Genomic DNA, 17,184 nt, shown 5'->3' on the forward strand with positions numbered 1-17,184 from the left:
ACAAAACGTGTTGAGCGGGCAGTCAACTGCCAAACCATCACAGTCACAAACTTACAAGTGTGCAGTATGCAACAGACTGCTAATTTTGGTCAAGATGTCTATGAGGGACTTACATGATTCGTAGCTGAGCACTTGGATCCAAAGGTGTGATCACACTGGTTCCATTGGTTCCCTGGAAAACGCTGGGTCTTTGCTGCAACATGGTCTCCTGAGCTCTGACTGAGGGGGACGGCGAGCGGACATAGCCATGACTGCCAGGTCGGCCAGGCTGTTCTGAGCCTATGAAAGTCCCCAACCCCCAAAAAAGGAGAAGAAAAAAAGAAAGGCCATAAGGAAGAAGCTAGAGACAGTGACTTTTAGGGACTCTTCATTTCCTAATATCCCTAAACAGAAAAAAGGAGGTAAGAAATTTGATATCCTGCTTTTTACCTTTCTAGAAATATGTTCTATTAAGAGTTTCTTAGTAAAAATGTAGTAAAACCACACTAGTAACTCAAAACAAAAACGTCAACTATCATTTGCTGTAATTCCATTTTTGTGACAAGTTCCTACCTTGATTCCTGAAAGAAACAAAAGTAAAACCAACAATCAAGTACAGCTGATCCTTCAATAACAGGGGTTTGAAGTGCAAGGCTCCACCTACATGCATGTGAACTTTTGAAAACACAGCACAGTACAGTGGATGTATTTTCTCTTCCTTACAATTTTTTTTTCTTCCTTACAATTTTCTCATGTTCTTTTTCTCTTACTTTACTGTAAGAATACAGTCTATGTACGTAGAACATACAAAATATGTGTTGATCTGCAGTTTAGATAGTCAGTAAGGCTTCTGGTCAATAGCAGGCTGTCAGCAGTTAAGTTCTGGGGGGCCAAAGTTCTGGTTGGTTTTTCTGGGAGGGGGTGTCAGCGCCCCTAACCCCTGAGCTGTGCAAGGGTCAGCTGCACTCACACAAATCAGATAAGTTCATCTCTCATATTTTCCCTCAGACTCTGGAGTGTTGATCATTTCCAGAATCACACTCAATACAGCCACCTATGTATGACGGAAACAGCACACTGCCACCCCGCTCCCCACCGGGGTCTGAGCAGCTTCAACCCACTGCAGCTCATGCTGCTCCACTCTCTCTGCCTTCCCCAGAAGACCTGCTCTCAGCAAGCTCTCTGGACACATCGTCATTCACACTGCCCTCCCCAAAGGCTCAGCTCCACTAACTACACTTTTTCTCCCCAAGCGCTGAGATGGTTTCGTTCACTGACCTCAGCAACCCTAACGAAGCTGCAGTGTGGGCTTGATCAGCACTCCTCACTGAGAAGACCTCAAACTCTCTCTCATCACTTTCTTCTCCACCTCATCTGCTCTTTGTCTTCAGGAAGGCTGGCAGTGTCGGCCTGCACCCCCACTGCCACAGCACAGATCACCTCGTTCAAGCTTTGTAGCCATGTTCTCCCTTTTGACCACACGACAGCTTATATAAGCATTCTATCTTCCTGGATGAGGAATTGCTATTTACGCTTTTTGTACCTCCGAAAAGACTATCCCTATTTACACTGCCCCTGACGATGTGTGAGTCCGTGTTGCTTTAGGCACATCAACACAGAATATTTATCACCTTTCTAAATGTCTGATGGAGAAAGATGGTATTATATATCTGTATTAGGGTACTACCTCACAATTCACTAACACATTTCCCGTGCTCACTTAATGATTTTTTACTATATACATACAGTAGGTTACTGCTAAATGTCTTCAGGCTTTGCAACCACTGAGGTACTCAAGGTAAGTCCTCAGGAAGATATTACTAGGTGCAATATGAAGACCAGCTCTGGGCCCCTGCTCTACACTGCCACCACTTTGGAGAGTTGTCCCCATGACCATGAGTGTGACAGCCTCCCCATGCTGTGTCCTTCTGTTCCACATCCACCTCCCTTGCTGTACCCCTGGCACCTGGGTTCTAGCCCCACTCAAGCCCCTCATCATGTCGCCTGCCTCCCTGCAGAACAACAGTGCCCGTAAGTCTCGGTGTCCCCCAACCTTCTTCCTGTCTGTCTAATCTGTCCTCATACCGCAGCTCCTCAGCACAGCCTGTCCTAGTGTCCGTGAGTTTCCTTGGCTGCTTTTAGCTCCAATGAGCTCTGTGCCCTGTGTGCTCAGGCCCCACTGAAGCCAACTGCTGGGGTCAAATGAAAATGATGCCTTCCTCATGAAAACCTCATCTCCTGTTCAAAATTCACATCTGCACCATTTCAACTCCGCCTATACTTACCCTACTTCAGTTAAGGTGTGAATTACTTTTTCTCTCATGATTCCCATGTTTAAGATCAGCTTGGCATCCCCTTCAACAGGAAGCCCAATGCCCCATCATCCCAACATCCCAGGAAGGTCTGCTGATGGACAAAGGTGTGCTGCTCACCTGGCCGAAGGTAGAGGTCTGAGGACGCCGCCGCGGCAATCCGCTCCCGCTCCTTCTCCCGCTCCCGTTCCCGCTCCCTCTCAGCGCTTGCAGCTGCTGCCAGGTGCGTCGAGTGCCCTGGAAAACACAGACATCTGCGACTTAAAGACAAAAACATCAGCCTGTCAGGGACGAACGTATTTTAAATTTTTAAGTGACTGAAAATTTTTCAAAATGCTCCAAATTTGAGATGCAGACAGTTTAAGAGTCTTGGATGACACAACACAAGCTAACACAAGCTTTTGGGATATTTCTGGTGTATCTGGGCATATAAAAACTATTATTAAATATTTAGTGAAAAACAGGAGGCCAAGGGCGCCTGGGTGGCACAGTCAGTAGGGCATCCTACTCTTGATTTCAGCTCAGGTCGTGGTCTCAGGGCAGTCTCAGCCCCATGTCGGGCTCCACCCTCAGCAAAGTCTCCTAGAGTTCTCTCTCTCCTCCTCTCCCTTTACCCCTACCCCTGCTCTCTCTAAAATTAAAATAAACACATCTTTAAAAACAAACAAACAAACAAACCAAAAACCCCCAAAAACCAGCAGACTAAAAGGGGGAAAGTGTCCAAAACGCCTTCGAAGGCTACGTTATAAACACTTACGCACACTGGTCCTACCAGAGAGGTGCATGACTACAGTCTCTTACCTGGAGACATAGATGCAGAGTTGTATGGCCTGGGAGGGAAAGTAATCTGTGTACCAGGAATATAAGTGATTCTGTCCATGGGAGGAGTACTGGTTCCCCCTGGATGAGGCACTAAAATTGCTGGAGGCATATTGGTCAGGTCAATGATTCCTGCTCAAAAGACAAATATGATAAAATGATGTTAAATGTCAATTTTTCTGAAGATACACAGCTTTTTATAATCGTTTCTCTCTATAGCCCCATGATACTTTGTATACAGCATAAATAAAAATGGTTAAGATCATCATGACTTTGTAAGACTTTCTTTAATCTATAGAAGGCTATGAAATACTATGCCCCATACGAGTCACCTAAAAGCACGGGCAGATTGCAGAGAGATAGACAGCCAATTGAAAAAAACAATGATCTCAAATAGCCACCACAACGAATTGGTTTAGTTAATTTCAGTCCTCACCAAAAAACCCAATCTTGACCCATTACTTTATCTGCCTTCAATGGCTGGAAGCTACAAAAAAGAAAGTGTAGGACTGCCTTTTCGTTCACTCAGCAAATATTCATTGCCTCTCAGTACACCTAACACACTGCAGGGAACCTGAACGCAAAGACACGCACCCCTTGTTGCTGGGTAAGGGAGACCCAGCTGTTGCTCCCGTGGGGAGAGGCCTCTAGCCACGTCTGGGCGCAGGTTCACTTGCATCTGCTGTGAGGTAATGTAATCGTTGAGGATTGTCTGTCTTGTGTTCTCCATTGCATAAAGCTGGTACTGACTTGGGTAAGCCGGGGTCGGGGAGAGCTGTCTCTGAAACAGGTAAGCAGCGGCAGCTGGTGGAGAGAATCAGAGAATGGCATTTAGTGGAGTCTAGGGGAGATTCATTCACTAACTGTCACCTGCAGGAAGGTCGAGGCCTCCTGCTGCCAAGCTAATACACATGTGCAGCTTTGGGTGGGTGGCACGTTACGAGGAGAAGGGAGATGTGTGGTAGACCCTGATATGTCACCCACGTGAATATATGCATTCTCACGTCAGGTGTAATGGAAAGGGGGGAGGAACTAGACACGGTCCAAGGGTGAAGATTTTCACTGGTAGAACAGGAGCTAAGAAACTTCCCAAGCAGCTGCATTTCCAACCTTTGCCATGTAACCTAATGGTATTTTCACCCCAGTATCTAAGAGCTGTGTTTGAAAATAGAATTATTTTTATAGTACTGATCATTCAACACAACCAAACAGAAATACATGTGAACACACTTTGAGACACAGAACGACTTTCCTGGGACTGAGAATGCTTAGTCTACAAGCATTTAAGTAATGCATGTGTTTAGAGCAGAGATTAGCAAACTTCCTCTGTAAAAGGCCAGATGGTAAATACCTTCTGCGTTGTGGACCATATGGTCTGTTTCACCTACTCAACTCTGCCATTGTAGCTTGAAAGCTGCCAGAGACAAAACAACCACAAACGTGGGTGGGCCGGGTTCTAATAAAACTTCATTTACACAAATACGCAGCAGGACGATTTGGCCCCCTGGCCGTAGTTTGACAGCCTGGGTTAGAGCATGACACAAGTTGCTACGAAGGGGCAGGGAGGTATGATAAAAAGGAGAAGGTAACGTCCCATTTGAAACATTTAAATCCAGCTCCAGCTCAAAAATAACAAGCACACAAAACTGCTCTAAAATGAGGGGCTATGATAAGCACTACATTGAAGTATACACATTCCATTTTGCCTGAAAATGTGAGTGAACTATTTTAAATCTCTAGAAAAACAGATGACAAGTTTTCTGGAATGTCTGCTTCCCCTTTCTTCATCCGGAACCCCCAGCAGAACAAGTCTGTCAGTGGACTCTGTGGGAACTTCTGCCTCAGTTTCTGTGAGACAGCCCCTGAAGAACTATGTGTAGGCTTCTCTGAAACCTAATGTTCTCAAGTGATAAATAATTTGATGCTGTTGATATAGCCTTCAAAAGATAAAATATTTGCCCCAGGTACCTTGCTTCTATAAAATATAACTAACCCTTAGAGATCTTGGCATGCTGGTAATGAAAATCTCCTAAGGACCATGGTAAAACATAGGTATTATTTCTCAACTTCAACTTGAAGGATGTAACAAACAATTGAGGATGGAGAAGAGGTCTGAGCAGAAAATACACATCTGAGTATGGCTCAGCAGGCAAGAAGAGCAGGGACTGAGCAGAGAGGACAGGCTGGAGCTGGCACATGGACGGGTTAGGCCAGCCACTGATACGCTGAGTCACTCCTTTCCCTTTGTAGAGCATGCTGCCTTGGGCAGATTGTCCCCAGAAAACCTACACACTCCTACATCCATCGTCAGAAGGGTGGGTCTGTTCAAAAGTTCCTTCCAGTTGTACCTGCTACTGTAATTACATAACTTATTGAGGTAACCCGGAGGTTGCTGAGAGAAGAATGAAATGAGTTGTTTCTCTGGAAACTGAGTTGACTACTTTGGAAAGATTCAATACAAAAGTTGAATCAGGTGTGGATGAGACAATTTGGAAAGACTGAAGAAAACAATCTGCAAGGATTCTGTATTTAAATTGCTTTGAAGCAGCTTTAAATTCTAGCTTCACTTAAAAAATCAAAACTGCAAGGAAATGTATCACTTAGATTTCATCAGTAGACCTTGACCTTACATCAGATCACCGATGAGGTAAGTGAAGGTCTACTTCGTAAATTTAAATGTTTAAGGGGCGTCCGTCATTCAAAAATAATTCTTTACATTGACCCACTTTTTCAATCAGCTTAACCAAATGCCATTCTGATTTTTAGTCCTATAATGGGAGCTGGTAATATTGTTTCCTGATTTAGGAACTGGTAATTAATGTGGTGGTGGTGGGGGGTTGTGTGTGTGACAGTTCAGTGAGCTGCACACATATATACAACAGTTTGCATATTATACTTTAATAAATAAATAGTTTAAAAAATCAGACAGGTGTATTATTTCTTTGCCATAAACCATCCCTACACCCAGTGCTTACCAGGATCCAGAGCCCTGTGAAATGGCATGGCTGGATCCAAATGTGTGGGAAGATGGCTCCGATAAACCTCTCCTGTGGTGTTGCCCCTATGATGGGGATCAAAAGGGCTGTGGCTTACTACAGGGTCCACCCCAGGTACTGGAGACTTCGCTGGTATACTTTCCCTCTGGGTAGGGGTCAGTGTTGATTTTCTTTCATGATTGGTAGACTTGCTAGAGGAAATCGTAACTGAAAAAAAAAAAAAGGCAACACCATAACTTCTTAAGAAAACTTGGGAAATCAAGTCATATAGTCGACCCCTGAACAATGCAGGGGTTAGGGACAGCAACCCTCCATACAGGGAAAAATCCATGTGCAACTTCTGATTCCCCAAAAACTAACAGCCTACTACTGACCGGAAGGCTTACTAGTGACATAGTCAATTAGTGCATATTTTGTATGTTTTATGTATTGTATTCTGGATTCTTACAATAAAGTAAGCTAGAGAAAAGAAAATTGTAAGAGAGGCGCCTGGGTGGCCAGATGGGTCTTACTCTTGATTTCAGCTCAGGTAATGACTGCAGGATTGTGAGATTAAGCCCTGTGTTGGGCTCTGTGCTCAGCAGGGGAATCTGCTTCCCTCTCTCCCTCTTCCTCTGTCCCTTCCCCAGCTCCTGCACTCGCTTTTCTCTAAAGTAAATCTTAAAAAAAAAAAAAAAAAAAAAAGGACAAGAAAATTGCAAGAGAAAAATATGTTTACAGTACTGTACTGTATTTATCCCCCCTCACCCAAAAAAAAAATCCACATTAAGTGGACCTGCATAGTTCAAACCAAAGTTGTTCAACAATTTATTCATTTCTCACTCAAACAATTACAGACTGTATTTTATATTTTTATCTGCTTCCACCTAACATTTAATATTCCATCTTGAAAAACATGCAAATATGAAGAACTAGCAGAAGCTTTTGAGATTTGGAGATTACCAGCTCTTGGATCCCAGCACCATTTTATCACCTAATGTTAAGATTAAAAATGAAGTTCAGCACTCCTCTTTACAGCCCATTAGAAATGATCTTGTTTTCTGTAGGACTCCAACATTTCAAATTCTTCTCCATCCCCCGCGTACCAAGTCATAGCTCCCTCCCTCTGTCTGTGCCGCCAAGCCTCCCTGCTGCTCGCCCGTCACTACGTGATGCCATCTTCCGTTGCCCTGGACTTCTACAAAGCCTTTCTCATGAGCTCATCAACGTCAACCACCTCCCTACCTCAACCTCTTCTTTTTAAAGGGTGTTACTCAGAAGTTATTAGATCATTCCCCCAATGAACAGCATATATATCCTGACACTCACTGGCTGTCACCTTCTGCTGTTTTAATAATTGTGGTAAAACACACAGAATATAAAAGTTACCATTTTGAAGGGTATGATTCAGTGGCATTAATACACTCAGGTTTGTGCAGTTACCACCACCACCTAATTATTAATATTTTGAGAATATCATCTTTGCCATGATTGCACAAATCTATCTGACAAAACCAAGAAATCATGCTGGTTTACTACATCCCCTTCTGAGCCCCAACTTGCTCAAACATGGAGTGCCTTTCCCCTCTGCAGGGCAATTCTCCTTCAGAATCAGAGCCTGAGGCTCTGCCTTCACCACTCTGCCCCCCAAGTGGGTACTTCCCTTTCTCTTCCCTCCAAGATGGTCCTCTTCTCCCCCGCATGAAATACTGCTCACCTTCCCAGTTACCCCAGCATCCTGCCAGGACCTCACACATACTGCAATAAAGCTGACAGAGTGGCTGGGGATGTTGTGAAGGGTCACAGGTGGTTTCAGGGTTCATCTGGTAAAAATCAATACCTCTCACCTTACAGCATACCTGCCCGCAGCAGGGAGCCAGGGGAGGTAGCTGACACCACCACCAGCAGCAATGGCTATAACAATATTTCACATTTACTACGTGCCGGGCATCACTCATGCTTTCCTTTCCAAGTCCTTCGAACACATGGCCTCATCTGATCTTTCCAATGGGCAGTGAGGTAAGTCTTAATATGACATTACCATTTTACGGATATGAGGAAACTAAAGCCTTGGGAAGCGAAGTAACTTGTCCAAGGTCATGCAGAAAGAAGTATCTCAATTCGAGTCCAGGAAGTCTTGCTCCGTGGCCTGAACTTTCAACCCCTACACCAGAGCCACTAACCAAACAATGGTCAACACGGACTTTCAGAACACCTTGTAGGATTACCTGAATATCCACTCTAAGAATAAACTTACTCTAGAGCATTTCTGGACTCCAGCATACTTTATGCCTGATGAAAGTATTAGGTATTTTACCTACCATTATACCTACTTGCAATTTGGTAGCCTTCCATATAGCTCTCCTATCAAGCACAACCTACAGAACTTGTGGCAACCCAAAGCTAACAATCTGACATTTACTTTTTGCCAGAGGTGGGAAAAGAGAGTGCAGTCAACATGAGACCAGGACAGAAGAGTAACGTACCATCAGCAGTTCTGTTCATCATAGGCGAGCCTCTGGATATGGTGTTTGGATAACTCACAGGTGTCCGCCGTGCACTATCATCATAAATCCCTGGGCTCAGTTGTGCCTTGGGAGCTTCATGAAGTGTTGACCTAAGAACGGAGGGGCCAGAGCTTACCACTGATGTATGTCGGGAACGCACTGGCTCGCCTGCTTTCACATCCTCATATTTTCCCCGTTCTACCGCTTTTATGTTCTCTGGCACAATTTCCAGTGGAGGCATTCCACGGGATAGTTTGTTAGGCCCTGTGATTAAGGATTTGACGTTGTGTTTGATGGCAGATTGACCTGAGTTGCTGTCAAACTTTATTGGTGTACCCTAAAAGAAAAGAAACACTCATTATAGGTAGTCCACGGCATCCAAAGATTTCTTCCATCTCAGGTCAGCCAGGCTCATAGCAATTATAATTTGCTCTGGCAACCTTTACTATCTGTATGGATGTGGATATCTCAATAAAATGCTCACAAATCCAGAGCTGCAGACTTTCTTGCAGTGTGCATTCCACAATACAGACACAAGAGAAACAAATAATAAAAAGTGTACATAAAACTTTCACTTTTACTTCTAAAAGATCTGACATCCTAAGAACTACTTATAATTATTAAGTCATGCTCTTAAAAATGCCCCATGACTATTACAGTCTGAAGTGGAATGGCTGACAAAAAGCACCCTAATGTAGTTACCTGGGAGATGGAACCCTCAATTATTGGCCTTGTGCTCTGGACTACTTCTGGAGTTTTTCGGCTTTCCTGAGTTAAAATATCTTGCCGTGGAATCTCATGAATGGAACGCCCCATTTCTTTGATGGTGGTAATGCCATCATATGGTTTCCCTTTGGTAATGGCGCCTTCAAATGCTCGTATGGGAGGACTCTCCCTTTTAATCTGTTTGGGATATTTAAGACCATCTTCAAAGCTGTCTGTTGTTGCTCTTGGTGTGCCTTCAGGAAAGAATTCAAGAAACATACCTATTATAATAATGCCAATGGTTGCATAACAATGCAACTGAACTGTACACTTAAAAATTGTTGAGACAGTAAATTCTGATACATGTATTTTACCACTATTTAAAAAAATCAATACCTTGTCAGCTTGCAGTTTCTAATCAATTTTCTGTTTATAACACTAAGTCGTCATTTTTTTCAGGTGATTCAAGATTTAATACACTGTTCATCACAATCAGAGAATGGTTCTTACATAATGAAGATGCCTCTATATTCAAAGATTAGGTAACTACCATCTTCAAATAAACTAGCTCAGAAACAGAAGAGTTAAAATCAAGACTTAAATATCTAATATTTCAAAAGGGAAAATACTTGAAAAGCATGTTTCATGTACTGCAAATTAATGACAAACTACTTGGCCAACGGGCAGTCATGAATAAAAGCCAAAACAAGCAAAAAAAGTTTACCCTGCATTATGGAACCAGACAGTACAGTCCTTTCTTTGAGGTCAGAATGAGGGCTCCCCCTGGGTAATGCTCGGCATATCAGCCCTTTCAAAAAAAGAAAGGATTCAAGTATTAAACATAATGCGGATATCAATTCACGTATACTTTATACTGACCTTAGAGTATATACTTTTTGATAAAAGCTCTATGGAGAAAGATATCTTAAATTTGTGAACTATTGAGAATATCATGGAAAAAATAAAAGTTGTAAGTACCCAACATGACATCATTTGTTCCTTTTCAACATTCTACTAAAGAGAAAATAGCCACAGAAGACCTCTCTTATAAACCAAAAAGGAAAGACACTTTCAAAATTACATCTAAAATCCAATGCTTGTCAAGGTGAGAGGACACACAGAGGGGTTGAGAATCACCATTAAGCTCTAGAATAGACTTCTGAGAGATGGAAAACACAGAAGATGGCTGCACTATCTCAAAACTGGTAAAATACATAAATGAAAACATGCAAATCAAAATGAGAAAGCTGTAAATAACCTCTTCATAAGTTTCGCGTCACATCACAATACACTTGAATCAAGGATTGGAAATAACCACACACAATTACCCTAAAGGTAAAGGGAAGTAAGATTTTTTTTTTTTTAATATGGAGAAAATCCAACTCTTAGAAAATTACGCAGGACTTCGAAGATTGAGGAATCCTTATCCTGTTTTTAGTATTTCACCTATATTAACATTAAATTGTTGAGGCAGGTTAAGATTTAAAGAAAGTGAGGCATTAACAAAATAAAACCACAGGTTTTTAGTAGTTTTGATATACATTCACTGATGTAGTGAATGTGTATCAAACATGGGGTAAGTTTGTATCATGTGGTCAGCACAAGTTTGGACAGCTGTCTAGGATCCCCACACAATAACTACAATCCCTTAATTTACAGAGGATTAAACTCCCACAGTGAAATTCCTCAGTAAACAGTGCAGCAGGATTTCAAATACAGGTCTTTGTTCTATTACATCATTTTAACTACCTCACAATGAAAAACCAAGTTCTCAGAGTGAATTTTACATTTTTCAACTCACTTAATTAACCCTAGCAGGAATAGTCTACAAATTACAGGGGCATTCTACTAGTTATCTATGATATGACCCATAATGTTTAATTTTTACTTTCTTCCACTGTCATGTATTTGATTTATATGTACATATGAATATAAATGTAAACATGTCAACTAGTTCATAACAATATTAATTATATGTTACATATTATACTATAATATATAATGATATATTAATAAAAGTTTCATTTATATATTAACATGAATATAAATTTCAGGTACAAATGACAGAGACTGAATACAACCTAACCCAACCATGCAAATTTGCTGTACAAAATTAAATGTATCTAAATAAAGTTCTGGAAACAATATTTTTACCCTCCAACGGTGCTGACACAGGAGACTCCCTCATTGACAACCCTTGCTTTATATTTCCTTCCACTGATTCGTAGCTTCTTTTCAAACTGATTTCATGAGCTGTTCTTGGACTCCTTGTCCCTTCTCGGGCATTCTTAATATCTGCAGAACATAGAAATAAGAATTGCTCAGACAGGGCCCAAGGCCTATGCTATAGTAAATCAGTTATCTTAGTTTCATAGTCTATCTTATAAAAATAATAATATAAAAACCAGTCGATGACCTATGGCCCACTACTTTGTAGATGATATTTATGAAATTTTCATTAATTCAAATTTATTTGAGTGCCAGGCATAAATAAGATAGGCTTGCAGATAAGGTTAACATATTAAGTCCCTTCCTTCATGAAACTTACCCAATCGTGGCAGATACAAATAAAGCGCGAGACAATTGCTCTAGAGCATAGTCAGTACTACGAAAAGAGAGGTATAGTGTACTAGGAGAATGCTGGAAGGGAAACCTAACACATCAAAGGCTCCGATAAGGCTGCCTATGAGAAGCCATGGGTAAGCTGAGAACTGAAGGATGAGGAGGAGATGCTTATGTCAGAGGTAAGGGAGGAAGAGTTGGTACAGGCCAAGGGAATGTGAGCACACAGACGTCACAGTGAGGCAGAGTGTGGAACATTCGAAGAACTTAAGCTGGGTGCGTGGTCAGTTTGTACGGAGCTGAAGGAAGAGTGTATGGGCAGGCAGTGCAAGGGAGCAAAGGGAAAAGTGGGAAGGGAACAGTCTGGGAGAGAAGCTGGCATCAGATGGTGGTGGGGGGACTGAGCCAAGGTAAGGGGCTTACACTGATCTTAAAGCAATGCAGTCAAGCAGGAAGCAATGGGATATTGCTGAAAGGGGTTTTGACTAAAGGTGGGGAGGTCAGGGGCAGATGCTGAGTCACCCCAATGGAAGACGATGGTGGCAGTGGGGAATACCAGAAATGGAAATATTCCAGAGCATTCAGAAAAAAGAACAGAAACAGCTTAGTGACTGGACGTGGAAAGGGAACAACAAAATGATGAGGATGACATCTACATATCTGGCTTAGGCAATGCACATTAATTTTTTCCTCTAGAAGCAAAATGTAAATCAGCATATGCCAGAAATGTTAAAACAAGAAAGGAGGAAGGAAATCAGAAAAAGTTACCATGTGTTCTGCATCAGGCACTCTGTGCTCACATACCTTACGTCTTTGTATTCCAAGAGAGATAAAACATGACTAATGACTACTCATATCATAGAAACAGCTGCTAATGGGAACTCAAATCTAGTCCCTCACTTGGCTTTTTTTTTTTAACCATAACTGAGTCATTCTTGTAACATTAATGAGAAAATATAACCTGAGAATACATCTAAAGAAAATGCTTATACACAGATGTTAAAATAATTTAAGAATTTCAATTCAAAACTCTTTCCAGGTTTATCAGATTATTATCTACTGTCTAATTCTTTTTTTTTTTTTTTTTTTACTGTCTAATTCTTAATGTATGAAATAGGAATCCCTTTAAAATAAAAATGATTCTACTAAAGTTAAAGACTCTCTTCTTAGGCTAACTCGACTAGCCACAGTTGATGTTAGCTACCACTATAGAACCATGTACTATGGGCTCTACACTGTTTATCATTTTTCAGTGCCTCCCTCCACCCAGCAAGTATGTGGGGAAGCAGAGCCTCTGTTTCCAGTCCCACATCACCATACTGGCTTCAGAGTACAGACATCATACTCACTATCGTAGGATAAGATGTGTCCACTTTTGCCTTCATAAATAACATGACCTTTTGATGCAGCTTCCTCTCTGCCTTTCTCAGGACTGCTCTCTTCAATAGGCATTCTAGAAATGGATCCCTTTACCAACGCCTCAGTTGGTATGCCAGCCTGTGACAGAGCTGGGGTACCCTGCCATCAAATCAAACACAAATACTCAGGTTTAGAGGAAACGGGAGATGCTCAGAAAACTTAACCTACCACACTGGGAGTCTGATCCATCCATATCTTCAAAGAAGAAAGGACAAAGACATGAGAGGAAACCAGACATTAAGGTTTTATAAGCATAAAGAAATACTGTACCTTTGTCTTAGAACCCTGTCCTGCAAAACTTAAAATGCTGACAGGTATAAGAATCAAATTAGCTTTCTTCCCCTCCCTGAAATCAAACCTCTTAACTCTCAAGAAAAAAAAATCTGTCTTAGAGGCCAAAAATCATGTAAGTATAGTAAGTTTTTTTCAAAACATCTAATAAAAATGAGGTGATAAATTAAGTTTTAAATTTAGAATACTGCAACCTTCTCTCACATTGTGATAAGAGGAAAAAACAACCTGAAGTTCCCAAACTGTCTGCTGCATTCAAGTGGAGGCAGGAAAGGCAAAACTCAGAAGTCTCCATCCTGTGCTATGGATTCAGTTTAGGTCACATCCTCTGCGTCTTCACCATCATTACTTAGTCCTCTTTGGGGTTGCCTAGGGCCACGGTTCTTTCTGACCCCTCTTTGAAGCAGTAAACTCTTCCTTCCAGAGAAATCATTCATGGAAACTCAGGTGTTAGAACACTTAGTAAAAGTGAGCTGCTGGGTTGAAATGGGCGTGGTAGGCCCAGACCAGCCCACTCACACATTTGGCATCCCCAAAACTCTAGTGAGGAGGACGATATGAAAACACACACATAGAATAGGAAGAATGACAACAAAACATTTACTTGTCCAGCTGTTCAATGAGCTTGGTAGTAAACATTGGGAAATCTACAACACCTGCTTCAGAAGTGCTCAATTCACATGGACAGACTGGTTTGAAAATAGAGAAAAATCCAGCCTCACTTCATCCAGTTCATTCTGTCTTCCTACCCACAGCCTGGTTACTGGAGTGAGAATGAACAGGAAGAGATAATATGCATATGGCATTTATTTCTCTACTGTCTCTACTATTAATGTGTTTGCTTATTCTGAAAATTAATTTCAGGATGTATACCTTGGTCAGATGTAGAAGGAGAGATGTGAAGAGTTCACATGTAACTTTCTAGATCACTACATTGTATACTCTATAAACTGCATCTTGTTAAAATAAAGACTCTGACTCAATAGGTCTGAAGTGGGAACTAAAATTTCTACATGAATCAACAAGCTCCCAAGCAAAGCTGATGCTCTGGGACACAGACTACACTTGATCAACGAGGTCCTAGGGTGGGGTTCTCAAGTGGGGATACGGCAGAGTCACTAGAGGGCCCTGCCCCCACAGATGAGACTTCCGGAGGTGGGGCCTGATCTGGGGCCTGATCGTTTACATGCCAAATTCTGCCAGTCTGGGAACCATACTTTAATCATGGGCCTACGGAATGTGAACAAAAGACAAGGAAGAAGAATAAAACCGGACACTTGTGACTGGTTCAATGCACACACAGGATTCTGTTTACAATGATTTCTCAAGACAGAATTTTTTGTTCCCAGATGTACATAATGAAGAGGCTATGGACTGTTACATTTCAAACTGAAATTAACATCTAAAGGAGGAAAAGAAAGACCTTTCTCTTAATCAAAACTGGCAATGCAGTTAGCTTCAAATTGGAAGAAGATACTTGACTTCTGGTACTTCTGTCAACATCACCCATATCTCCCAGCATCGCAGGAGATTCCAGCAAGGTGGCTTACGTGCCAGGACTGTAGACCTTCTTTTTCACAAAGGGCAAAAGAGAGCAGATAATTTATAATGATTTTCTTCTCCACTTCTATTTAAGCTGAAAACCACATGGTAAAAGCTTTGCCAGGGAGACAGTAAAAGCTACATCAATCAGAACTTGTTTCTTCTGCCAATCTGCAAATCACTGACCTTTTCAAATAACCCACAGAACAGATAATACAGCTGGTGGTTAAAATATCATATTAATGTCTTTCTGCAGAGAGTTTGGGGATCTGGGCTTATTACCACTGAGACCCAGTCCCGTAATCCAGAACAACAAGCAACTCGATCACAGAACTATACTGCTGAAGTTCTTGAGACCTGACTTATCGTTTTCTCATTAGCTACTGTCCAGTATATCAGGAATGCTCAAAACTAACCTGAGTGATAGAGCCCCGGAGGGACGGGATGCCTTCCATGGAAATTTTGCTGGTTGGTGTTCCCCGAGTTATACTTCCTTCTTGGATGGCTCCTGTGGTACCTGAATATAACCAAAATGATTAGCAAATTACACCTTCTAGCACTGCAAAAAAAAAAAAAAAAAAAAATCAGCCCCTACTTGGAAGCGGGGTAAGAGAAGAAAACAGCAATACAAAAAGAATAGCTGTATTTTACTGAAATGCACTTTTAAAATAATACTGCAATTATTGAAAAGGACTGCTGAAATGTGGAACTTCAAGGTTTTAAATTATTTTTATAGAAAGTAAAAACTTAGAATATAAAGGTTCTAACTTAAAAACCCAACATTAAAACATATCAATGACTTACTTTAATACATTTATTGGGAACAAAAGTTTAATATTTCTGCCAAACAGCATATTTTACCTCTGACCACTCCTTCGTGTTGTGCCCTGACCAATAAACCTTCAGGCTGTGAGTTTTGGCTTCGGGGGGAAAATTCTTCCTGCTTGATGTAGGGCACAGTAGCTATGGACCAAAGCAAGAGAAACAGGAAGAGATCAAGTGCTAAATAACCAACCTTGATGCTGCAAGTGCAGGAACATTCTGAATATTTTTACTCACTGACCTGATTTGGCAGATTCCTGTTGCCGCGGCAGTCCTAGAGAGATGGAGCCCACTGAGGGCTTAGCTGCTTCTTGAGTGTAGGAAGGCTGATTATGAGAAGTCAGGTAAGTGCCAGGTGTTCCCTAAAAATAATTTTAAAAGACTAAAATAGCATTGTCTTATCACAAGGTCAATAATAAATTTAACATTCTCTGTTTATAAAAGTTTACACCCTCACTGTCCCAAATTAAGAACAAGTATCTGCAAAGCAAGAAAATCCTTATCATAGATTGCTTACATTAAAAATACTTTTAAAGGGAGCAAGTTATGTCTTCTGAAATCACCACAAGTTTCATGTAACTAATATTTATTGTTAACGAATTACATAAATAAAGCACTTAACAGTACACTCAAAATGTAATAAGCTACTATTAACAATATTTATTCCTCTTAAATTGCTATAGGATAGTGATATTGGTGAAAATAGCAGAATAAGGACTTCTTAAAACTCTCCTCCATAAAGGCAATCAGAAAACCACCAAAAATTGTAGAATTAACTTTTTAATTTCGGAATTAGCCCAAGGCTTGTAGAAATCTGGGCACATTTGTTCAAGAAAACTAGCAAAATCTAGGTAAGAATAGTGAGCTTTATGGCATTTGAACTTGCTCTGTGTCCTCTCCCATGTATTTCCCCACCAAGTTCAGCAGTAGCCTTGAAAATCAATAGCCTTCAATCATGGTAAAAACCATCAGTCTAGCAGCCACAGGAGGGGAATGAAGAGGGTTGGAGCTTCCTAAAAGCCTCATTCTCAGATAATTGTCATTATTTGACTTGTCTGGTGGCTCTCTGGGAAACTCATTTGCGAGGCTGTCTTTATTTGATCTGTGGTGGGGAAGAGGATGCATGCTTATCAAAAACAATCAGCATCTGGAGCGCCTGGGTGGCTCAGTGGTTGAGCATCTGCCTTTGGCTCAGGGCATTATCCCGGGGCCCTGTGATCAAGTCCCACATCAGGCTCTCCACAGGAAGCC

At 41.4% G+C, this 17,184-nt stretch overlaps 1 protein-coding gene and 1 long non-coding RNA gene across 21 annotated transcripts in view; one reads left to right on the forward strand and one right to left on the reverse strand.

Annotated features, from left to right (window-relative positions):
- Window positions 1–17,184, reverse strand: part of NCOR1 (nuclear receptor corepressor 1) — a 149,551-nt gene that overhangs the window by 17,380 nt on the left and 114,987 nt on the right. For all 20 annotated transcript variants that reach the window (XM_077892503.1, XM_077892510.1, XM_077892497.1 and 17 more), the window contains 13 exons: window positions 16,175–16,295; window positions 15,973–16,074; window positions 15,528–15,628; window positions 13,209–13,377; window positions 11,452–11,592; window positions 10,022–10,105; window positions 9,295–9,551; window positions 8,572–8,929; window positions 6,086–6,313; window positions 3,705–3,914; window positions 3,093–3,242; window positions 2,412–2,528; window positions 114–279 (listed from right to left, as the gene is read on the reverse strand). In XM_077892503.1, coding sequence (XP_077748629.1) covers window positions 114–279; window positions 2,412–2,528; window positions 3,093–3,242; window positions 3,705–3,914; window positions 6,086–6,313; window positions 8,572–8,929; window positions 9,295–9,551; window positions 10,022–10,105; window positions 11,452–11,592; window positions 13,209–13,377; window positions 15,528–15,628; window positions 15,973–16,074; window positions 16,175–16,295 — 2,204 coding nt within the window. The remainder of the gene's footprint in view (window positions 1–113; window positions 280–2,411; window positions 2,529–3,092; window positions 3,243–3,704; window positions 3,915–6,085; window positions 6,314–8,571; window positions 8,930–9,294; window positions 9,552–10,021; window positions 10,106–11,451; window positions 11,593–13,208; window positions 13,378–15,527; window positions 15,629–15,972; window positions 16,075–16,174; window positions 16,296–17,184) is intronic.
- LOC144310865 (uncharacterized) lies at window positions 7,528–11,444 on the forward strand. Its single transcript, XR_013376502.1, has 3 exons — window positions 7,528–8,104; window positions 8,518–9,839; window positions 10,318–11,444. It is a non-coding gene; the product is annotated as an uncharacterized LOC144310865 (long non-coding RNA).

This window comes from Canis aureus, chromosome 3 (genome assembly GCF_053574225.1).
Source record: "Canis aureus isolate CA01 chromosome 3, VMU_Caureus_v.1.0, whole genome shotgun sequence".
In the NCBI taxonomy this organism is placed as follows: Eukaryota; Metazoa; Chordata; class Mammalia; order Carnivora; family Canidae; genus Canis; species Canis aureus.